The sequence below is a fragment of the Balaenoptera acutorostrata genome, chromosome 11, assembly GCF_949987535.1.
Source record: "Balaenoptera acutorostrata chromosome 11, mBalAcu1.1, whole genome shotgun sequence".
Lineage (NCBI taxonomy): Eukaryota > Metazoa > Chordata > Mammalia > Artiodactyla > Balaenopteridae > Balaenoptera > Balaenoptera acutorostrata.
Window position 1 is genome coordinate 97,177,038 of NC_080074.1, and position 25,521 is coordinate 97,202,558.

The following is a 25,521-nucleotide window of genomic DNA, read 5'->3' on the forward strand; positions in this document are numbered from 1 at the left end:
AGCCAATATTTAGGCTGCTACTGGTATCAAGAAACTTCACACAGGCCAATTCACAGCAATAAGGTTAGGCTTTTCCCTATCAGTCATTATTTTTTGTTGTTATTTTTTTCTATTAGTCATCATTTTTATTTAAAACAATAATGAGCACTAACACCATAGTGTTTACTACATGGCAGACATTGTCCCATACTTTACATAGAGTAACTCCTTTAACCCTCACAAGAACCTTTCTGCAGTAGACTAGTATTCTCATCCCCATGTAACAGAAGAGGAAACTGAGGCTTAGAAGAATCAACTAACTTGCTCAAGGTCACACAGCTAGAGGCAGTGCCAGGGTTTGAACTCAGGCAGTGAGGCTCTGGCGTTCATACTCAGAACCACTACGCAGAACTGCCCACAAAATCAAGGTCCAAGTTCTCCCACCTCAGCTGAGCCTTCAATGGCTCTGGTCCTCACAACTGTACTGCTACCCAACAGTCGCTCTCAACAAATGAGCTCCCCTCTCCTTCAGCGAGAACACACAGGCTCCTCAGGCATGACTGGTCTGTGCCAGGCAGCCTCTTAAAAACCTGCCTAGATCTTCCCTGTTCTCTCAAACAAATGCCCTCAGGGCTCTAAGTCCCCCCTCTCCTGCTGCCTCAGAGACCTCACTCTCAGAATCCCCTTTCTATCCTTCACCCTCCATCTCTTCTCTTCCATCTCTTCCCCTCAACCTGGAAGCACGTTCAAATATACCACCTGCAAGAAACACCCCAAACCTCCCTTGATCTTCATCCACTTTTTTAAAAATTAATTAATTTTTATTTTTGGCTGTGTTGGGTCTTTGTTGCTGCACACAGGCTTTCTCTAGGTGCAGAGAGTGGGGGCTATTCTTCGTTGCAGTGCGCGGGCTTCTCTTTGCGGTGGCTTCTCTTGTTGCGGAGCACGGGCTCTTGGCATGTGGACTTCAGTAGTTGTGGCTCGCAGGCTCAGTAGTTGTGGCTCACGGGCTCAGTAGTTGTGGCTCATGGGCTCTAGAGCGCAGGCTCAGTAGTTGTGGCGCACGGGCTTAGTTGCTCCGTGGCATGTGGGATCTTCCTGGACCAGGGCCCGAACCCGTGTCCCCTGCACTGGCAGGCGGATTCTTAACCACTGCGTCACCAGCGAAGTCCCAATCTTCATCCACTTTTAATTCTATAGTTTCAGCCTCTATCTTCCTCTGTGACCATGGATTAATTGCTTACTTTCTCTAACAGGCTTTGATTTCTGCATCTGTGTGTCATGAGGGTCCTGGACCAGAAGGTCTCTGAGGTCCTTCCAGCTCCGACATCTGTGGTTCTTAATGGAGAGATTTCTTGGAACAAACTTAGTTTCTCCACTATCCCCGGAAGCCCCGAAGTTAATTTTCTTCCGAGACTCCCAGCTGTTCCTGCAGCCAGCAGCACTCTCCGCTTTCTCTCCATTCGTTTCCCAAATCCCAGTTTTCCTTTACGACGTGGCTTCAGCCTCACCCGCTATATCCCAGGACATCCTGACCTTTAACTCTCCTAGGACTTCAGCTGTGAACCACAACTGAGCACTCTCCATTGATGGCACTGTATCTTTCACCTTACTGTTCTGTGTACCTTCATGCCCTCGCCCAGACTAAGCTCGCAGCGAGCAGGGACCAGTCACGTTTCTCTGTAACCCTTAAAGGACCTCACACTAAGTTGGTGAGCAGTAGTTGCACAGCCATGCTGGCTGGTTGGCTGAGGGTCATCCTGAAGCCACTGAGGAAACTAGTGGTCAGTGTACAAGACTCTGGTGTGAAGGAAGACCACCCCTGGCTTCCACGCCTCTCTTACACAGAAATTTGTAAAACATCAACTTTTTATTCAAAAGCATCATCCAAATTTAGCAATAGGAAAGCTCAGCTAACTCCTTGATTTTCTTCTCTCTGAATCAGAAACTGTTACAGCCATGTTCCCCTTTGATCCAAATGTAAGTGATCACTAGTGCTGCAGCTTTCTGGGCCTCTGCTTGACCCGGGTTCTAACTTCCACTAACACACATTCTCCACGGCTATTAAGTTCCCTGCCTTTTCAACACATATAGCATTATGTTACTTCCTCACACTTGCAACTCAACTTCCAGGAAACATCTGGAATAGTATCAGAGAGTTGGTGTTTGATCAGAACTACATCCTCTGCTTTATTCATTTGGAAGTGACTAATTTCAGCCCTTAGGTTTGAAGCTGAGCGCACGTGGATGTGTATGTTTCAGGAGTTTGCATCCACAGAGGAGACAGGTCTTCAGTGAAGAGTCTAAAGCAGTGCTCACCTCCTCGGCCCTAAGACAACTACCGAGGTGCTGCTCATACCGGGACTGCTGTTCTCTGCCTGGTAACAATCCTGGGTCACTACTGACGGCTCAAAGTGAATCCCAAGCCTCCTCAGGCAGAAATTTAAACTCAGTTTAGAATTTTGTTTTCAATGAATGCTCCACGGCACTGGTGCTCAGCCCTCGTCACACGTGGGAATCCTCGAGAGCAGCGGTCCCCAAGCTTTTTGGTACCAGGGGCCGGTTTCGTGGAAGACGATTTTTCCATGGACCCGGGCTGGGGGGGGCAGGGGCGGGTATGGTTCAGGCGGTAATGCGAGCGATGAGGAGCAATGCAGGGCGGCAGATGAAGCTTCGCTCGCTTTCCTGGTGCTCACCTCCTGCTGTGAGGCCCCATTCCCAACAGGGGCCCGGGGGTCGGGGACCCCCTGATCTAGAGCACGTTCATGAACACCAGTCAATGCCCAGCTTCCTTCCCACCAACCCAGCCTTCCAAGATTTCCATTTAATTGCTCTGGAGTGAGATCTACACATCAGTATTTTCTTCAAAGCATCTCAGCTATACTGAATGAATTAAGGTAATCTTTTAGGTATGATAAGGGCACTCTGGCTGTGTTTTTGAGAAGGGGTCTTTCGTTAGTGGAAAAACTGGTGAAATTCAAATAAGGTCTCTGCTTAGTAAATGGTATTGTACCAATGTTAATTTCCTGGTTTTGTCTTCGGGCTAAGGTTTTGTAAGATGCTCACTTTAGAGGAAGCCGTGTGAGAAGCGTACAGGAACTCTCTGAATTATGTTTGTGACTTTTCTCTAAGTCTAAAAGTAATTCAAATTAAAAAGGTTTTTAAAGGAGTCCTTTATTTTTAAAGATGCATACTTAAATACTCATGAATGAAATGATATGCCTGAGATTTCCTGCAACACAAACCAGTTAGGAAGGTGGCAGGGAGGGAGTCGGGGTGTGGATGAAACAGGAGTCTTCACAAGCTGATAACTGTAGTAGCTGGGCAATGAGGGCAGGAAGGGTATCTGTCTACTTCAGTGTGTGCGTAAAATTTTCCGTCATATATATTGGAGGAAAAAATTCCCAGGTGATTCTAACACTCATTCAGGGCCAAAAAACACTGCTCTGCAGTCCTGAAAATGTGGTATAATGAGCTCTGTCTAGTACTATCAGCTACAAAATACTTTGCCCAGCTCCTGGACAATGAATTAGTCACTTAATCTCTCCGTACCACACTTTCCTAACTATGAAATGACAGGAATGGAGTAGAGGACCTTTCAAGAAGAAGACAGGAAGCATTAAAAAGCTGATTTATTCTAAAATCTTATGGAAGTTAATATCATAATTAATTTCTAGCACGGTCAAAAATGATAAGGTCTTACATCCACAAAAGCATTTTCCCAAAGAATGCTCTAAAAAACACTACTTCTATAAGATGTTAATAGATGTTACCTAAGATAAGGGTTCCGAAACCAAATAAGTTTGAAAAGTGCTGATTTTCTTTACTGTAAGATTCCTAAGAACTTTTTAATAAGATAACATGCATTGTGACTTTCCAAGGGTGGTTATGAAATATGCACAAAGTCTGACCTTCTTTACATGGAACTAGTTTTATGGAACTTATTTTGGAAAACAATGCTCTAGACCAGTGGTTCCCAAATCCCAGGTAATGGAGAATGGCATTAGTATCATTTGGTAAGTTTATTAAAATAATGATTTGCAGACCATGTCCTAGACCTACTGGGGGAGAGGAGAATTCAGTATTAAAAGAAAGAAAATCCAATAATAATAATTCATATAATCCAATGCATAGTCATGTTTGGGACTTAAGCTCTTTAGATCATAATGTAGTAAAATAAATATAGTATCTGAAAGGCCACATAGATGCCAACCAAAATAAAAGGTCATATTTAATAGTTTTCCATATAAAAGTATTTAGTCCATGAGAGAAGCATACATGCATACAACATTTTATGAAAGGTAAGTAGTAAAATACTGGAGGTGTTGACAAATTTAAATCTATCAGTATAACTAATGACTACTTAGTTATAGACATACTACATCCTTGAGATTACAAAACTGATCATTGGGCTTCCCTGGTGGCGCAGTGGTTGGGAGTCTGCCTGCCAATGCAGAGGACACGGGTTCGAGCCCTGGTCTGGGAAGGTCCCACATGCCGCGGAGCAACTAAGCCCGTGAGCCACAACTACTGAGCCTGCGCGTCTGGAGCCTGTGCTCCGCAACGGGAGAGGCCACGACAGTGAGAGGCCCGCGCACCGCGATGAAGAGAGGCCCCCGCTTGCCACAACTGGAGAAAGCCCTCGCACAGAAACGAAGACCCAACACAGCCAAAAATAAATAAATAAATAAATAAATAAATTTATAAAAAAAAAAAAAAAAAAAACTGATCATTAATTGCAGTGACTCCCCACCCTTTCCTTGTGTATTTCCTCATGTCCACCTTCTCTTGCCAGAGTCAATGATCAGGACTATTTTGTTAAACTCCAGGCAGTGCCGTTCACGTAAGTGGTTTCTCCACGATACAGCTCCTGACCTTTTCTTTTTATGACATTACAGAACAGAAATCCCTTCTTGATTGAAAACTTTGGAAAACATATTTACTTATACCTTGGTGCTCCCAGAGCTGTGCCACGCAGTGGCCCAATCAGTGATATATTTAAATGCTTAAAAGAGTACCTACTTTATGTTATTCATCGTTACTCAACATGTGTACCACACTCTTTCATGTACTAAGTACTTTCACATGAATTATCTTGTGTCTTTCCTCACAAAAACCCTGTGGGTTAAGTAGGCATAATTGTTTCTATCCAACCAATAAGCATCACCGAGCTTTTCCTGCTAACGCAGTGAAAAATATAATTGAGGGAGATGTCAGGGCTCCTGCTCTCAAAGAACTGATACCCGACTGGAAAACAAAATATAAATTACACGCAGGAAAGGGTTGAAATCAATTAATGTTAGCCAAAGCAAATCAGTATGGCAGGACTTCACACATACTAATAACAGTTAACACTTACTAAGCAATTTAATATTCACTCAACCCTGCGGGCAGATTACTACTGTTAGACCCATTTTTCAGATCAGGAAAACTGAGACCAAGAGAAGTGAAGTAACTTTCCCAAGCAAATAAGTGGTGCACCAGGATTAAACTCCAGATTAGTCTACTCCATGGACCACTCTTTTCCACCATCACATTCCACTGCTGGGAAAGACAATCTTCTCAAAGCAATGGGGACAGATGTCAAGACATTTAGATAGAAAATGACTACTTCCCAGAAAGTTGGGATCATTGGCTCTACACCCCAGGAGAAAAGGACTCAGGAGTCATAGGGAATCACAAAATTGAGTCAGCCATGATATTTTCTCACAATAAGTTACCTCTTTGATTCGTTTGACCAAAGCGTTCTGATCAAAAGCAACAGCCTCTGCACACTGACGGAGGTGATCCTGATAACGGAGGCAGAGCTGCAGCACCTGCTGAGAATCCAACTTCTCCAGTCTGGTGTTTGTTGGAGAAGTCTGGCCACTCAACAGCCCTTGGAAGCAAAAAAAGAATAAAACCAAATGAAATGGAAATTACTAATAAGCTTGTGAATACAGTAGCTTAATAACAAGTTCACTGAAGGCAGGGTAAGAGGCTTAAATTTAATCTTGCATCTTCTGTCATATACCTGTGATGATCACAGCAACTATCATTTATGGAGCACCTTATGTGCCAAGCACTTGGCAAAGTGCCTCCTGCGCGTTACTTTTCATATACTCGCTCAGGAAAGTAAACTATTATTAGCCCCATTTTATAGGTGAGAAACCCAAGACGCCGCGAGGTTAAGTAACTTTCCTAAAGTCACATAATAAGTGATTTCTCCAAGACAGAGCACCTGACCTTACGGCACTACTTTAAAGCATCAGGAGTATAAACCCCCTCTTGACTGAAAAATCTGGAAGATGTACCTACTTAATTCCTTTAACTAATTAAAGTGGTTGTCTGAGAAACAGAAAGAATGTATATATATATATACGGAAGCTGTTAGGAGGAGATGCAAAAAGGAAAACATTTAAAAGGTGAACAGGATGTCCACTAACACACCATAAGCCTCAACCTTTACATTTTCTTTCAACATCAGTTCAGTTGTGTAACTATTAAATTCCCTTAAATTTGAACAGGATGTTATATTTTCAAAGCCTTTCACACAGAATTATCTTCCCTTTCTTTAAGGTGTGTAGAACCGGATAATTATTAGCATTTACAAAAGATGAAATACCAATGAAAGAGGCTAAATGACGTGCTCAGGGTCACACAGCAAAGTCCTGACTAGAACTCAAGCCTCCTGACTTCTGGTCAAGTGCTTATTGTCAGCCTGAAGGTTCACAAACTTTTTGGTGTCAGGACCCCTTTACCCTCTCAGAAATTACTGAGGACCCCCAAAGAGCACTTGTGTGTGTAGTTTAAATCAATATTCATCTGTTAAAAATTAAAACAGAAAATTCTTGAATATTTATTAAATCATTTAAAAAAATAATAATCCCATTACATGTTAACATAAATAACATATTTTAAAGAAAATCTACTCCCCAAAACAAAAAAGTGAGAAGAGTGGCACTCGTTTACATTTTTGTAAGTCTTTTAAATGTCTTGGCTTCATAGAAAACAGCTGGATTCTCAGACTTGCTTCTGCATTTCATCTGTTGCTATTCCACATCATGTAGCCTCTGAAAAACTCCACTGTACACTTGTAAGAGAGTGAAAGTAATCAGCAAATGTCTAAGTATTACTGTGAAAATAGTTTTGACTTCAGAGAATCCCTAGCAGGGTCCTGGGGCTCTCAGGCACGCCCCACCCCACTGAGAGCAGCACCCTCACACCAGAGCCAATAGCACAACATGGGTCCTCCGAAATAAACACGACAACAGCACGTGCGCTGGGCACCATCAGAATGAACTCGCCCACATCAAAGTTTGTCTTGGGAAGCCTTCCCCAATCCTCCACTAATCTGTTCACCATTTCTAAAATTTTGTCATTTCAGGGGCTTCCCTGGTGGCGCAGTGGTTAAGAATCCGCCTGCCAGTGCAGGGGACACGGGTTCGAGCCCCGGTCCAGGAAGATCCCACATGCCGCGGAGCAACTAAGCCCGTGCACCACAACTACTGAGGCTGCGCTCTGCAGCCCACGAGCCACAACTACTGAAGTCTGCACGCCTAGAGCCCGTGCTCCGCAACAAGAGAAGCCACCACAATGAGAAGCCCGCGCACTGCAACGATGAGTAGCCCCTGCTCGCCGCAACTAGAGAAAGCCCGCGCGCAGCAACGAAGACCCAACGCAGCCAAAAGTAAAATAAATAAATTTAATTAAAATCAAAAAAGAATAAAGGAGAGTTAAATAAATAAATAAATAAAATTTTGTCATTTCAAAAATGTTCAAAAATGGAATAATCTAACATGTAACCTTTTGGGATTTTTTTCACCCAACATAATATCGGGTTGGCCAAAAAGTTCATTGGGTTTTTCCGTAAGATGTTACCCAATACCTTAGAGATTCATCTAAGTTGTTGCATGTATCAGTAGTTTGTTCCTTTTATTTCTGAGTAGTATCCCACAGTATGTACATCCCAGAGTTTGGTTAACCATTCACCCACTGAAGGCCATTTGGGTTGTTTCCAGTTTGGGGACATGACAAACGAAGCGGCTACACAGTCGTTGTACAGGTTTTTGCATAAACGTAAGTTTTCCTTTCTCTGGGATAAATGCCCAACAGTGCAATTGCTGGGTTGCATGACAAGTGCATGTTTAGTTTTATGACAAACTGCCAAACTGTTTTCTAGAGTGCCCGTAACCTAGCAAATGGGGGATTTTTCAGACCACTAAAATCTTCTAACAAAATTATCAAGGGCTACCCTACTACTGACAAAGAATACAGTTTCAGGAATGCAGACTTCGGAAGAAAGGACCAGCTTTTTGTTGTCAACCAAGGATTGAAGTATTGAAGTAGAAAAAGAGTGAGAACGGGGAGTTCTCTGGTAGTCTAGTGCTTAGGATTTGGCGCTTTCACTGCTGTGGCCCGGGTTCAATCCCTGGTCCTGGAACTGAGATCCTGCAAGCCGTGCAGCACAGACAAAAAAAAAAAAGAGAGAGTGAGGAGGCAATGTGGGAAGAGGAATGAATGATTCTGTGCCATCAAAAGTGGGCCAGGATAATGCAAAGGCCATAAAGGAAACACTGATATATCCAACAAGATAAAAAAAAGATTCTTCATGGCAAAAAACAGTATAAAAAAAAAACAACAAACAAAAAAAACCACTGCTACTCATATCACAAAGGGTAAGCTTCCTATCGGATAAAGAGCTCCTAGAAATTGGCAAGTAAAAAATCAGCGAAAGAAAGATGGACAGAGGATATGAATGGCGTTTCACAGAAAAGTAAATACCAATGCCTCAACTCTAAGATGCAGAACCTCACTCATAGTAAGAAAAACAGAAATTAAAACTTCACCTCAAGCCGATATTACACCTATCAAATAGGTAAAAATCCAAGAGTGTGATAAAAACTCTCTAGGTGGAACTATAAGGAAACAGGCATTGCTGGTTTTTATGTAAGTTGTTACTGCCATGGAGGGTGATTTGGCAAAGATATCAAAATTACAAATGCATAAAGCCTCTAATGCAGCAATTTCTCTACTAGGAATTTATATATACATTAGCACACATGCTAAATGACATATAATTATGTATAAGAGTATTCACTGTAGCAGTGACTATAATAGTAAAAGATAAGCAAACACCTCAGTATCCATCAGTAGGGAGCTTATTAATTAATCAAGGAACATCCATAAATGGAATTACGTGACCATAGAAAAGAATGAGGGAGGTACATACTCACGTGGAAAAATCTCCCTAAGATATTAAGTAATAAAAGGAAGGTATGGACTTCCCTGGTGGCGCAGTGGTTAAGAATCTGCCTGCCAATGCAGGGGACACAGGTTCGAGCCCTGGTCCGAGAAGATCCCACATGCCGCGGAGCAACTAAGCCCACGCGCCACAACTACTGAGCCTGCGCTCTAGAGCCCGCGAGCCACAACTTCTGAGCCCATGTGCCACAACTACTGAGCCTGTGCTCTAGAGCCCACGTGCCACAACTACTGAAGCCCGCGCGCCTAGAGCCCGTGCTCCGCAAGAGGAGCCACCACAATGAGAAGCCCACGCACTGCAACAAAGAGTAGTCCCCGCTCGCCGCAACTAGAGAAAGCCCGCGTGCAGCAACAATGACCCAACGCAGCCAAAAATAAATAAACAAATAAATTTATTAAAAATAAAAATAAAAGAAAGGTATATAGAATAGTGTATGGAGTGTGCTACCACTGTGTAAAAATAGGGGAGGGGTACAAGTAAATAAAAACATATATTCATATTTACTTGTATTGTCATAAAGAAACTCTGGAATGACTCCAAGAACTAGACAGATGGAGAACAAGGGTCGGGAAGGAGAATTTCAGAGTATACTTTTAACATTTTTTAAACCATATGAATGTATTTCCCTTTCCAAAATGTTTACATAAATAAAAGTCATTTTAACAAAAAGCAGCCAAGGTCCTTCTCATCTATCAGTGATGTCCTCTTGGGCGTTGTCTCCCCTTCCCCACCCCAAGTATCCCCAACTCTGTCCGTCAAAACCAGTTCCCTCTCTTTCATGCTCACCAGGGCCTATATGGCTGGATATACCTTCAAACAGTATCTTCTCCAAGGTGATTAAAAAGCCTCCTAACAAACTGTGAGCTGGGGGAGAACAGGGGCCATGTTTTACTTTTTATCTCGTGCATTATAGCCCCTGGTACATAAAAGGTTCTCCAACTAGGCTAAGAGGATGCACTTCTGTTGCTGGAATTCCAAGGAAAGAGTGAGCTGAGGGAGACTTCAGGAGGAAAAAAAGGCTTCTCGGGGTCCCTACTCTGTCTTCTCCACATATACTTCGGAGTAAGGTGTGGTCTCAGTCCGCACCTGCCCCTCCGAGGTGAGTGAGGAAGATTTCCGGAGGCTGCACTGGAGAGCGGCGAAGCGGAAAGCTCCAGGGCCAGCCCAGGTCACCAGAGGTCCGAAGCAGAGGGCCCCATACCCAGCGTTAGCTCTCAAACCAAAACCCTGACTCTTCCTCTTAAAAAAAAAAAGGCAGGGGAAGTGGGGGGAAAGTTGCCAAGTCTAGAAGGCACACTAAGGTGTTCAAATCAAGCTGCCCAGCCAACTCCAAAGTCAAAGAAATTACACTTCCAATCACCCTTATAAAGCACAACTGTACCCTCCCCCAAATCACCTGAAAACAAAGCCCAGGTACGTGGGTCTATTATCAGAATGTGTTCCTTAGACTCACAGGAATCTCTGAAAATCTGCCACAAATCCTGCTCCAGAACACAGAAGGAGCAAGACAGAGAGAAAAAGATGGGCCACTTTTTCTACTCCTGAAGCTACAGAGCTATGGCAAGCCAGGCCAACCCTACAGGCAACGAGTACAAAGTCTTCCCATCACTCTCAAGTGTCAGGAACCCGCCTCCCCCATTTTGATGACTGACCCACTCCTATATCTTCTGATAAAAGGAAGAGGGAGGATAGAAAGCTGGATAAATTTAGAGATGGTAAATATTTTCATTTTCAGAAGACCACATACTGCCAGGCCTCCGAATTGTTTTTATTCTGAATGCACATTAAATTTTTGTTTTTTTAATTGTAGATGCTTTAAATGAGGTGTGTGCTCTCCTGCTCTCTCAACCCCTACAGCCAGCTTCACTCATTCACATCACCGGCCCAGCCTCTGAGGGCCTCTAGGCTTACACCTCTGTTTCAGTTCTTACTTACCAACTCTAATAATAACCTAAACCCTTAGCTTAGGTAACAGAGAATGAACCCTATATCCCCTTGAAATTATCTTTTGTATAGTTTTATAAATGGTCTTCATGGTTAAGTTTTTTTTTCTTTTTTTACATTTGATTACATAAATTTTCAAACATACAGAAAAGTAAGAAAAAAATATATACCTAGATACCATCTAGAATCAGCAACTAACATTTTATCATATCTACTTCATCTTTCTGTTTTTCTCTTTTCCTGAGCAATATGAAAAAAACTAGAGATCATAACACTTCATCCCTAATACTGTTCTTCTACATATCTATGGTTAGTTTTACATGTTAAATAGAAGTTTCTAAATTATGTCTTCTTTATTGTGCTAGGGAACAGGGCCATTACCCTCCGTTTTCTAATTCTTCTTTAGCTTAAAACAGTGATGCATACAAAGTAGATGTTTATTGAGTTAAAAACATGATTTAATAGATTCCATATTTGCAAATGGTAAATACTGGAGACATTTCCTAAGACCTTGTTGAAACCACTTTGTTTATACAGGAATGGAGAGTGGGCTCTAGGGAATGGGTGAGGACCAAGGCTGAATATAACACAGACCCAGCAAATTGCCATCTGTACCTAGCTCTTTGTGTAAAGTGTTGAGTGGAAAAATCATCAGGTTAGAAATTTGGAAAATATTTTGCTGAGCAATCTTTTTCTTTCTGAAATGTCAGGTAGGAAAAAAAAAAGTTTTTGTAAAGTATAGTACAGAGCCATATGGGTATTAACCTCTGCTATTATCAAACTGAATTCCTTAACTTTTAGACGCTTAGCTGCTTCCAGGACTGGAAATGAGTACTGTGAGTAATGGGCTCACATCTGGATAACAGTGTAACAAGCTCCATTTCCTCCTACAGAATCCAGAAAGCAGAACGTATGTAACTTTGACAAAAGTTATTGTGAAGGTACGATTAAGCAACAGATAATTAAAAAAGAAATCTCCCCCCAAACTAATAAGGGATTTTTGACTCTGCTGGTCACAGTATATTTCAAAGTCAAAAGCACATAAACCATGTGTATTATTTACCTAATATGAACTCTAGTTCTCAAAGGCACTCTCTCACCTTCCCTTAAAGAAAGGGAAAAGTCTAAAAACACCGGACCCACTTGGACAGGACCTTACGATGTGTGTTAGGGATCAATTCCTTTGGGGTATTCAGAAAAAGGGTGCCCTCCATGACTGGTTCCCTTAGGAACTTTTATCTCCGTTCAGTCACCTCAGAGGCACACCAGTCTCGCCCAGGAGAAGCAGCCGCCCAGAACGGCTACCATCATTGTTTTGGTTAATCATGTGGCAGAAGAGACTGCAAGTGTAGACAGCCCTAGAATAACAGTCAACCTATCACAATGTTTGGTGAGGAAAGAAACAATGCTCCCAGGATCTCCCTCCTAACGGTTTCCAATACCTACCAGAGAGCCAAGAAAGAAGAACTTTCTCATTGAGGTAGTGCTAAAGACTGAATGTCTGTGTCCCTCCCAAATTCATATGCTGAAACCTAATGTGATAGTATAAGGAGGCAGGGCCTTTGGGAGGTGATTAGGTCATGAGGGTAGAGCCATCATGAATGGGATTAGTGTCCTTATAAAAGAAACCCCAGAGGGTTCAATTGGCCTGTCCATCATGTAGGACACAGCAAAAAGACTGCTGTCTGTGAATCAGGAAGTGGTCCCTCACCAGACACTGAATCTATCTGCCAGCACCTTGATCTTGGACTTCCTAGCCTCCACAACTGTGAGAAATAAATTTCCGTTGTTTGAAGACATCCAATCTGTGGTATTTTGTTATAGAAGCCCAAATGCACTAAGACAGGGAACATGGGAAAATGTGATTTGAGCCCCATTATTATTTGAGCTGTGTGAATTTGGACAATTTACCTTATACCTCTTAGCCTCAGTTTTCTCATGTAAAACTGGGATAATAATCACCTCCCTTTTAGGGTTTGCCTAGCATACAGGATCCTGATAAATATCTGTTCCCTTTAATCTCGCCTTTCTTAAGACTCAGGAGGTAAAGGGGCACTCAGGCTTGGAGGAAATCTGTGGTAGGTTACAGAAAGCACTTCATTCCTCTAGGTTCAGGCACCCATTTGTCCATGGTCAACGGCTCTGGTTTATGGTACCAAAGAAACAAGAACAGCGGATGTCAACAACCAAAAATAGATACAGCTTTTACAAAAATGATCAGTAACCACAAATGAGACACCTCACTATCCTCAAGGAATCCTATCCACCGTTATGAACTTAGCTTTTTAAAATCTCCTCCCAAAGAGTTAAGCAAAAGGTTCAACTCATCATCCTCCTTCAACAGTTCCCAGGTTCAAAGCCTTGCTTTCCTGCTGAACTTTCAGGCCAGGGAAGGGAGGCAGCATGACATAATGAAAAAAAGTACAAGCTCTGGAGTCAAATAGACCTGGGAATTTGAATCCAGGGATTGCCATTTACCACTTGTGTCATGTGAGGGTAGTCACTTAACTTCCCTGAACTCAAACCCTTCATCAATAAATTAAATACTATGCACATTAAAGGAGTACTGTGAGAATTATATCAAGTTATGCCTGGCAGAGTATCTGGCACAGAGTAGGTACTCAATTCATGTTAGTTTTCTCAAGGTCCCCAAGTCCCCAACTACCAACTCTTGCCACGATCAAATAAGCAGGGTTTCAAATCTGGCTGTATGACTGGCCAACCCTACCATATATGAACATTTGCTGCTAGCACCTCCTTCTATATACCAGCACTATAGAAAATAATAAAGAAGTGATCCCACACCTCAGGCAGATTACTAGAAGAAGCAGGAGTTAAATACAAAGAACGCAGATACAAATAGGGACTAAAATGAAATAGAACAACAAAAGCCCAATTCAAAAACGGGCAAAGGACTTAAGTAGACGTTTCTCCAAAGATGCAAAGAAGTCAATAAACACATTAAAGATGCTCAACATCACTAATCCTTAGGGGAATGAAAAAAACACACACAACAAACAAAAGAAACACACACCACAATGAGATACCACTTTAACCCAACAGAGTGGCTATTACCCAAATAGAAAATAATAAGTACTGGTGAAGATGTGGCGAAATTGAAACCCTTATGCATTGCTGGTGAGAATGTAAAATGGTGCACCCACTGTGGAAAGCAATATGGTAGTTCCTTTAAAAATTAAACACAGAGAGCATTTGGGGGAAATGGTAGAATGGGAAGCACCAGGAATCTGTCTCCCCACCTAAACAACAATTGCACAGGCAGAATCTGTCTCATGTAACTATTATACTTTGGAGCTCTGGAGGCTATAGAAGGCTTCAACTTCCAGGGGAAGGCCTGGATGGTAAACTGTGGTTAATTTCAGTCACTTTCAGCTCTTAGCACAGCAGCACCTATCAATCTCCCAACCCCTGTGGCAGGCAGCTGTGAGCAACTTACACACAGCTTGCAGGAGCCAGCATGGGCAAAAAGGACCCTATTCTTCAAACATCAGGGATCTGTATTCTGACCACTGATTGTGTCTTCTGATCACAATGGTACAGACAAGGAGGCAGTGGCCACTGTTGTTGCACATCCTCCATTATTGCAGGCCCCTCACTCTCCAGCTGAAGTGACTTCCAAGGGACTTAAAGGACTGGTACTTTTTTTCTTCCCTTTCATTTTTCTCTTTTTCCCCTCTTGGAGCTAGACATTGAACATGAGAACATTCAAAAGCAACCACATATTTGGGGGAAATCAGAAAGTCACTGTGCATGCCCAGGAAAGGTACAGGCTCAGAAAAGATCTGGGAAGCCCTAATCCTCAGCAGAGAGATAGCCTATAACAATCAAACAAAAGCAGAAAACAGAAACAAAAGCCAGTAAACCCTGAAGAAGAAGAATCTGATTTCTGGAGTTACCTCACTGTTAAATTCAATGTCCAGTTTTCAAAAAAACATCACAAAACCCACAAGAAACAGAAAAGCATTCCAAGGTACAAACAACAGAAACTGTCCCAAACAACAGAAACAGAAAAGGATCTGATGGTAGATCTACTACACAAAGATTTTTAAACTGTCTTAAAGATGCTCAAAGAATTAAAGTCAAGAATAATGAGGTACAAACAAAATGGAGATATCTCAAGAGACAGAAAACCTAAAAAGAAAGAAACAAAAAATTTTGGAGCTGAAAACTATAACTGAAATGAAAATTTCACTAGAGGGATTCAAAGGCAGGTTTGAGCAGGCAAAAGAATCAGTGAACTTGAAGTAGGACAACGGAAATTGCCAAGTCTGAGGAACAGAAAGAAATAAGATTGAAGAAAAGTAAAAAGAGCCTAAGGGACCTGTGGGACACCATCAAGCAGAACAACAAACATACTGCAGAAGTCCCAAAAGGACTTTTCTCTTGAAAAAGGCAGAGAAAATATTTGAAGAAATATTGGCTGAAAACTTCCCAAATTTGATGAAAGGCATGAATATATATATCCAAGAAGCCCAACAAACGCTAAGTAGGATGAACTTAAAGAGATCGATACCAGGACACATTACAGATGGTCCACAACTTATGATGGTTCAACTTGATATTTTGACTTTACGGTGGTGCAGAAGCAATACACATTCAGTAGAAACCATATTTTGAACTTTGATCTTTTCTCAGGCTAGTGATATTCAGTATGATACTCTCTCGAGATGCTGGGCACCAGCAGTGAGCCACAGCTCCAAGTCAGCCATGTGATCAAAATGGTATACTTACAACCATTCTGTACCCATACAGCCATTCTGTTTTTCACTTTCAGAAAAGTATTCAATAAATTACATGAAATATTCAACACTTTATTATAAAATAGGCTTTGGATTAGATGACTTTGCCCAACTGTAGGCTGATGTAAGTGTTCAGAGCATGTTTAAGGTACGCTAGGCTAAGCTATGGTATTTGGTAGGCTGGGTGTATTAAATGAATTTATGATATTTTCAACTTACCATGGGTTTATTGGAAAATAACCCCACTGTAAACTGAGTAAGATCTGTATAATCAAACTGTCGAAAGTCAAAGACAAAGAGAGAATTTTGAAAGCAGAAAGAGAAAAGCAACTCATTCCATTCAAGGAATCCTCTATAAGACTATCAGCAGATTTCTGAACAGAAACTTCACAGGCCAGAAGGCAGTGGGCTGATATATTTAAAGTGCTTTTATATTCAAAACTGTCAACCAAGAATTCTATTTGCAGCAAAGATATCTTTCAAAAGTGAGGGAGAGGGCTTCCCTGGTGGCACAGTGGTTGAGAATATGCCTGCCAGTGCAGGGGACACGGGTTCGAGCCCTGGTCTGGGAAGATCCCACATGCCGTGGAGCAACTAGGCCCGTGAGCCACAACTACTGAGCCTGCATGTCTGGAGCCTGTGCTCCCAACAAGAGAGGCCGCGATAGTGAGAGGCCCGCGCACCGCGATGAAGAGTAGCCCCCACTTGCCACAACTAGAGAAAGCCCTTGCACAGAAACGAAGACCCAACACAGCCAAAAATTAATTAATTAATTAAAAAAAAAAAAAGTGAGGGAGAAATTAAGATATTCCCAGATAAACAAAAGCTGAGGGAATTCATTACCACTAGACCTGCCCTGCACGAAATGCTAAAAGAAGTCCTGCAGGTTGAAATGAAAGGATACTTGACAGTAACTTGGAACTATATGAATAAATAAATATCTCAGTAAAGGTAAATACACAGACAATTATAAAAGCTAGCATTATTATAACAATGGTATGAAACTTCACTTTGTTTTCTACATGATTTAAGAGACATATATTTTAAAAAATTATTAGTTTATGTCTTTGGGAAATGTATAAAGATGTAATTTTGTGACATCTACAACTGAAAGGAGTGAAGATGGAGTTGTAAAGGAGCAGAGTTTTTATGGTACTGAAGTTAATCTGATATAAATTCAATATAGAGTGTTATTATTTTAGTATGTTAAATATAATCCCCATAGTAACAACAAATATAATAGTTACAGAATATACAAAAGAAAGTAAGAAAGGAATTTTAAAATTTCACTACAAAAAAATCAACTAAACACAAAATAAGACAGTAATGCAGGAAATGAGGGACAAAAAGCTATTAGGCATAAAAGAAAACAAAGCAAAATGACAGAAGTCCCTCCTCATCACTAATTACTTTAAATGTAAATGGAATAAACTCTCAAATCAAGAGACAGAGATTGGCATTATGGATTTAAAAAAGAAAGGATAATCCAACCATATGCTATCTACAAAAGACTCACTTTACATCCAAAGACACAAATAGGTTGAAAGAGAAAGGATGATAAAAGACATTCCAGGCATATAGTAACCAAAAGAGAGCAAGGGTAGTCATACTAATTCAGACAAAATATACTTTAAATCAAAAAAGTTTACAAGAGACAAAGAAGGACATTATATATTAATAAAAGGTTCAATACAGCAAAATACATAACAATTGTAAACATTTATGCACCTAATAACAGACCATCAAAATACATTAAGCAAAAATTGACAGAATTAAAGTGAGAAATAGACAGTTCTGCAGTAATAGTTGGATATATCAATACCCCATTCTCAATAATGGATAGAACAATCAGACAAAAGATAAGTAAGAAAACAGAGGACCTGAACAACACAGTAAGTTACTTACATCTAATATATACAGAACACTCTACCCAACAACAATAGAATACACATTCTTTTCAAGTGCACATGGAACATATCCCAGGACAGACTTACAAGTTAAGTCTCAATAGATTTCAAAATACAGATATCATACCAAGTATTTTCTCTAATCACAGCAGGATGAAGTTAGAAATCAATAGCAGAAGGAAAACTGAAAAATTCAAACTTGTGGAAATTAAACAACACACTCTTAAACAACCAATGGATCAAAGAAGAAATCACAAGGGAAATTTTAAAATACTTAGAGACAAAGAAACCAAAAACATAGTATACCAAAACTTAAGGGATGCAGCAAAGCAGTGTTAAGGGGGACATTTATAGCTACAAAAGCTTACATTAAAAAGGAAAAAAAGATATCAAGTCAACAACCTAACATTACAACTTAAGGAACTAGAATAATAAGAACTAATATAGAAAACCTTAAAGATTAAAAAAAAATTTTTAGAACTAATATATGAATTTAGTAAGGTAGAAGGATACAAAGTCAACACACAAGGGCTTCCCTGGTGGTGCAGTGGTTAGGAATCCGCCTGCCAATTCAGGGGACACAGGTTCGAGCCCTGGTCCAGGAAGATCCCACATGCTGCAGAGCAACTAAGCCTGTGCGCCACAGCTACTGAGCCTTCGCTCTAGAGCCCTCGAGCCACAATTACTGAGCCTGCGTGCCACAACTACTTAAGTCTGTGCACCTAGAGCCTGTGCTCCGCAACAAGAGAAGCCACCTCAATGAGAAGCGTGTGCACTGCAATGAAGAACAGCCCCACTAGCTGCACCTAGAGAAAGCCAGCGCACAGCAACGAAGACCCAACACAGCCAAAAATAAATAAAATAAAATTTTAAAACCCAAAATGTTAAAAAAAAAAAAGTCAACACACAAAAATCAGTTGCATTTCTATACACTAACAATGAACAATCAAAAAAGATATTAAGAAAACAATTACATTTACAGAAGTATCAAAAAGAATAAAATACTTAGGAATTAACCAAGGAGATGAAAGACTTGTACAATGAACACTCCAAAACACTGCTGAAAGAAGTTGAAGACATAAATAAATGGAAAGACAAATCATCTTTCATGAACTGAAAGACATAATATTATTAAGATATCAATACTACCCAAAGTGATCTACAGATTCAATGCAATGCCTACCAAAATTCCAACATTTTTTGCAGAAATAGAAAACCACATCCTAAAATTCATATGGAATCTCAAAGAAACCTCAGTAGTCAATCCTGAAAAAGAAGAGCAAAGCTGGAAAACTCATACTTTGTCATTTCAAAACTTACTACAGGGACTTCCCTGGTAGTCCAGTGGTTGGGACTCCGCGCTTCCAATGCAGGGGGCCCGAGTTCGATCCCTGGTCAGGGAAATAAATCCCACATGCCGCAACTAACACCAGGAGCAGCCAAATAAATAAATAAATATTAAAAAAAAAAAAAACTTACTACAAAGCTACAGTAATCAAAACAATGTGCTACTGACATAAACACAGACATATAGATCAACGGAACAGAAGAGACAGCCCAGAAACAAACCCTCACATATATGGTCAAATGATTTCCTACAAGGGTGTCAAGACCATTCAATGGGGGAAAGAACAGTCTTTTCAAGAAGCGGTGCTGAGAAAATTGGATATCCACATGCAAAAGAATGAAGGTGAACTCTTACCTAACATCACATACAAAAATTAACTCAAAATGGGTCAGAGACCTAAACTATAGAACTCTTTGAAGAAAACAAATGGCAGATGCTTCACGACATTTGATTTGACAATGATTTCTTGTATATGACACCAAAGATACAAGCAACAAGAGAAAAAAAATAGACAAACTGGACTTCATGATAATTAAAAAATTTTATGCATCAAAAGGCACTATCAACAGAGTAAAAAGACAGCCCAAAGGGTTATTATTCAGAATACATTTTAAAAACTCCTAAAACTCAACATAAAAACCAAACAACTTGATTCAAAAATGGTCAAAAGACTTGAATAGATATTTCTCCAAAGAAGATATACAAATAGCCAATAAGCACATGAAACGATGCTCAAAATCACTCATCATATGGGAAATGCAAATCAAAACTACAGTAAGATACTACCTCACACTCATTAGGATGGCTACTATCAAAAAAGCAGAAAACAACAAGTGTTGGTGAGAATGTGGAGAAATTGGAACCCATGTGCACTACTGATGGGAATGTAAAATGGTACAGTCACTGTGGAAAACAGCATGGTAGTTCCTCAAAAAATTAAACATAGAATTACCATACGATTACCAGCAATTCCACTTCCAGGTATATACCCAAAAGAAGTGAAAGCAGGGTCTCGAAGTGATATTTGTACACTCATGTTCGTGGCAGCATTGTTCATGAGAGTTAGGAAGTGGAAGCAACCCAAGCATCCACCAATGGATGAATGGATAAGCAGAATGTGGTATATACATACAGTGTTACATTATTCAGCCTAAAAAGGAAGGAAATTCTGACATACGCTACAACATGGACGAACCCTGAGAACACTACGCTAAGTGAAATAAGCCAGACGCAAAAGGGAAAACATTGTATGATTCCACTTACATGAGGTACAAAGAACAGTCAAATTCAGAGAAAGAAAGTAGAATAACGGTTGCCAGGGGCTGAGGGGAGGAGGAAATAAGAAGTTACTATTTAATGGGTACAGAATTTCCAGTTCGGATGATGGAAAAGTCCTAGAGATGGACAGTGGTGATGTTGCACAATAATGTGAATGGACTTAATGCCACCGAATTTCAGGCTCAAAAAGGGTTAAGATGGTAAATTTTATGCTATGTTATGTTTTACAGAACAAAAAAAGTCAAGTAGATTGAGTTTAATTTTTGCTAAACAAAAATATTTCACAATACCCCTCTAATAAAGTGGTCAAAAAATGTGTGGCCAATAGGGAACAAAAGAAAAAATATAAACCAAGGATATAAAAAAGGATATACCGATATGTATATACCAATATTTATATTTATATATACCAATTTATATATACCAATATAAAAAAGGATAAATCAAGGGGAAAAAAGTAAGTCTCATTTCCTTCTCTGAAAACTGAGCAAGTTGAACCATGTTTTCTTCCAAGTCTACATTTTGAAAATTCCATGTTTCTATTCTATGAGGAGAGAGACAAAGTAATATTCTAGACTGCTATACCACGCATGCTTCTTTTTCTTTCTTTCTTTCTTTCTTTTTTTTTTTTTTACAAAGACTGATTTAGAATTATTTGCAGAAAGGAACATGTTTAAATTCAGAAGACCCTTACTCTGAGTATGCACATAAAAGAAATGCAGTCTAGGGACTTCCCTGGCGGTCCAGTGGTTAAGAATTTGTGCTTCCACTGCAGGGGGCACGGGTTCAATCCCTGGCTGGGCGACTAAGATCCCGCATGCTACATGGTGCGTCCCCCCAAAAAAAAAAAAAAAAAAAAAAGCAGTCTACTACAAACATACGTAGTTTGGATGCCACAACCTTTCAGCACCTCTCACTGAATGAACGCAGAAAGCCCACTCTGTCTCACTTGTCTGGAAGAACGACTGCCAGCCTGTAAAAATGAGGCACCTGGGTCCTCCCTGCAACTTGGCAGCTAACATTCACCACGCCCAGGTGTTCTCCACTTGCTGAAACATCAATACCCCAATACTGCAGCTTTCCAGACAAAGTGAGGATGGTTGTTTGGGGCACCAAAGGCTTCTTCCCTTGCTAAAAGAGTTTGCTTTAAGGAATAAAGTGCTCTTTTAAAACTTGGCATTTAACATATGATTCTACTTACAGTAGTCTGAAGTCTGTGTACACAGCTTCTTAGAAATACAGGCTCTGCAAGGCACACTAAGACCGACTCTAAAAGAGGAGAGGCTATCTTTCTAGAGCCAACGGCAAGCACATTGGAAACCTGAATTTTTTTTTTTTTTAGGTTTTCAGAAAGATGAATCGCAGATTCACTTTCCACAAAAACAAATGAAGTACTAAGAAAAGGATGCAACAAAAAAGCCATCTGAAATATTAATACCAGGACTTCCTTGCTCAGAGGGGCTGCCCTTCTTGTAGGTGCTAACTCATGGCTTCCTTGAAGGATTACATACCCTGTCCCGTGGATAATGAGACACACAGGATTGTTTACACTGAAGAAAACACCCTGATCATATGGAAAGTTCTCATGTATTAGTAGCTTAAAATGCTGAGGCAATACTGTTAATTTATAACAGCTAATTTCTAAGCACAAGATGGATTTGAGAAAAAAACTGATTTTTCTACACATGAAGTCTACTAATAAGGAAAACGATCTTGATTTCTACTCAGCTTATATACAATTAACAGGAAATAAAGAGTATTTTTTCTATAAACGGAGAGAGTAAGACCCAGGGAGCTGGCAATAAAGCAAAGTGTCACATACGAGAACCTAGTCACTTATTATACCCCAAAGCTGAAGAACCAAGAGCCTCTTTTTTCCCACCTGCCCTGCAGCCAGAACACAAGGTCGTAACAGAAGTTCCACCAATCTATACACATGCCCCAGCCTCTAAATAGGGAGCAAATGGTGCAAAATAGGGGCCTTCCAAGAGGTACATTCTCTGGTGACAGCAGTTTCTGGAGAACCAGTGTTTCTGAGGAAGCAACAGAAGCAGAACCAGTGGCAAAGTTCAGTCTCTACGGCCAGCTAGCACCGTTTGTGGCACAAGGCATGTCAAGTGCTTGGTCGTGACAGCAAGTAGTGACCTCGGTGGGTCAGTTCCGTGGCCTGATTTTGGCCATTATGCTTCGGTAGGTTGTCGAAAAACCTGATTCTAGAGCTCTTCTGGAGATCCTGTAAACTAGCCATTGTCCTTTCAATAAATTCTTTCTTGGCTTAGATCAGCCAGAAAATCTGACTGATAACACTTAACCTCGATTTCTCTATCAGGGGCAAAACTATGTACCTTGAAGGTAGCTGAGAGGATTAAACAAGATGTGTGAAAGCCCTTTGTAAACAATAAGCCATATATTATTATAATTTACCAAAATTTAACTATATGTCAGGTACCATATAAAGCATTAGATTTTGAGGAAAACTACAGCTAACATTAATGATGGCGCTCTCTTAGCCAAGCGCCGTGCTGAACATGTTATACATTTCACCTTACTTGTCAGGACGACCTTAGGAGGCAGATTTTAGTATCCTCTATACTAAGTAAGTAAATAGTAATAATAATCATGACAACAAATCACAGGGATGGAATTAACGAAGAAATACTGTAAATTAATGATGTTTGGTGACAGAAATATTACTGTAATTTAAGGGAGATAATACAGTAGCCAAACCAAGAATTGGAGTTGCCAGTGCTTGAAATGCTAGTGTCCAAAATTTGGCAACTTACTTAAAATACCATTTTCCTCTTAATTTATGCTTAAGACAGTTCTGCTTAGTTGAGACTTGATTATACTTTGGAATCAAAATGTTTTCAGCAGCAACATAGCTCATTTATGACAATCTTACTCTTCAGGGGCTGGATCTCTGGAATACGCTTGGTGGAAGGTTCATTTTTGGCAGTTACCATGGCATCCTTTTTGTGTATTATTGTTGACTATCTTGCTTTCTCCCAGTTACCTGGTAAGGTCCTTGAGGAAAGAATCATGTATTTTTGTCTCTGAAATTCAGACCCAAGGCACATTAAGTGCCTTATAGACGTATACAAAGTAGCTCTCCATAGATGTCTGCTGTTTCATATACTGAATGCTCATATTTGCGTGAGTTCTGCAAACACACAATTAGCGCCCCCTTGGGACTCGGCTAAAGCTCCCTAATCCCGAAGGCTCGAGTGCTCAGCCACTCCATTCCAGTTCCTTCAAGCGAAGTTCCGATTTAAATTTATTTCTCAGCAGAGCAAGAGACACGCATTCTGTTCATATCTCTCCAAAGAAATGAACTCATTCCTGTCTCTAAAGTAAACTTACGTCACCCGTATTGAAAGATATAGGCTCTTCTTGTGCAAGTAGTAAATGAGGCCTTCATCTATAAATCACTTGACTGCAGTCTTTTGAAAATTCGGCAAAGGCAGTGCTATGGAACTACCGCTAAAAGTGATACCAAAGGTCAACAAAACCGAGGATTAAACTTTGTTCTTTTCCCCTAGCAACCTCCTAAACACACACACAGTATATCCCGTCATCGCTAAGTCAAAGCTTGATTGATCTAGTGTAATTAAATCATATACTCCACAAGTCCCCTCCTTGGTCCTCTGACCCTTGGTCTCAAGTTCACTGAGATAACGTATCTGGATCCCAATGTGACATAAACGCAAGATTCACAGGGCTGAGAGAACGGGTTGCCACGTTCCAAGCCCATCGAGCACGTGTGCCACTGCCTTTGTCGTAGAAGATACCCAAGTTATAAAAATTCAACCTTTCCCCACTTATGCCTAAAAGCACACAGCTGCAAAAACATCCTTCTTTATGGGACACATCAGTTGATAATATTCAGAAAGAAAAAATTATGTAAGTATTTGTTACTCTTTTCTCATCCTGTGCTTCAGTTTCCCCAGAGACACAAAGGAGCCCCACAGGGTGCCAGGGAGAGATGGGAAGGAAATCCTTGGTGTGTCCAAACCAAGCAGAGAGGGGCTGGGATTACCAAAGAGAAGCAAGCAGAAGCAGCATACTGCTAACAATCTTACCACACTACCAATACGATATATTAACTGAGTAACCCAAACATATGAACATTTTTGTTAACAGAAGTACATCTGATTTTATGATTTTGTATTATGGAATTAATATAAATAAGTGAGGAGAACAGACTTGCAAACTGGTTAAATATATAGGTTTTCGAATTAGACCTGTGTTTAAACCTGGCTCTACCTTTAATAGCTGTGGGACAGGAAAAGCCTTTAAACTTCTCTGAGCCTCAGCGTCCTCGCCTGCCAAATGAGGGAAATGCCTACCCTAAGAGGTTATTCAGGATTTAAAGAAGGTAATATATGTAACACCTTTGTGCAAAAAAAAAAAAAAAAAAAGAGAGAGACACACAGAAAGAAAGAATGATAAAATGAGTCGTACCTATAGGCACTTTGGAACTTTTCTGTCTACCAAGTATAAAAATACGTGGAAGGTTTTTCTAGCCTACCTATGTTCACATATATAATTTTCACTACAAAGACAAGATAAAACTAAATTATACCTTGGAAGGAAACAAAGACAAAAAGCAGGTCAAACATATGTTTGTTTTCATGTTAATTATAGTAGAAGCTAACAGACAAATACATAAAGGTGAAGTATTTCCAGCATTATTTTTAGGGAGCTTTTCAATTAAAAAAAATGAAATGGTAAGTGAAAGTTATAAAAAATCAAATTTGGGCTTAAGGAACAGAACCACACTAAACTAATCAAAGCTGTCCAATGAAGGAGCAGACTGCCTTTTATCACAACAACCTGTTTGGGATTAGATATTTAGCAAGTCAAGCCTATAAGTCTACTTCAGTGAGATAGTCTACAAAATACACTCAATTTGGGGACTCTGCAAGAAGTAGAAGATTGGATGATAAAATTTTAAAAGTCCCTTCCAATTCTAAAATGCTATAATCCTTGAACACTACAATATACAAGCAACTCTCTGGTGTCCAAGGTAGAGTGAAGTTCACCTCTAATATCATCCCTAAT

At 40.3% G+C, this 25,521-nt stretch overlaps 1 protein-coding gene across 3 annotated transcripts in view; it reads right to left on the reverse strand.

The window, feature by feature from the left end:
• Positions 1 to 25,521, reverse strand: part of BORCS5 (BLOC-1 related complex subunit 5) — a 103,735-nt gene that overhangs the window by 32,724 nt on the left and 45,490 nt on the right. For all 3 annotated transcript variants that reach the window (XR_009009699.1, XR_009009698.1, XM_007196057.2), the window contains exon 3: positions 5,700 to 5,857. Coding sequence is in view for 1 of the 3 variants with exons in the window: in XM_007196057.2 (XP_007196119.1) it covers positions 5,700 to 5,857 (158 nt within the window). In the remaining 2 variants the exon portion in view is untranslated. The remainder of the gene's footprint in view (positions 1 to 5,699; positions 5,858 to 25,521) is intronic.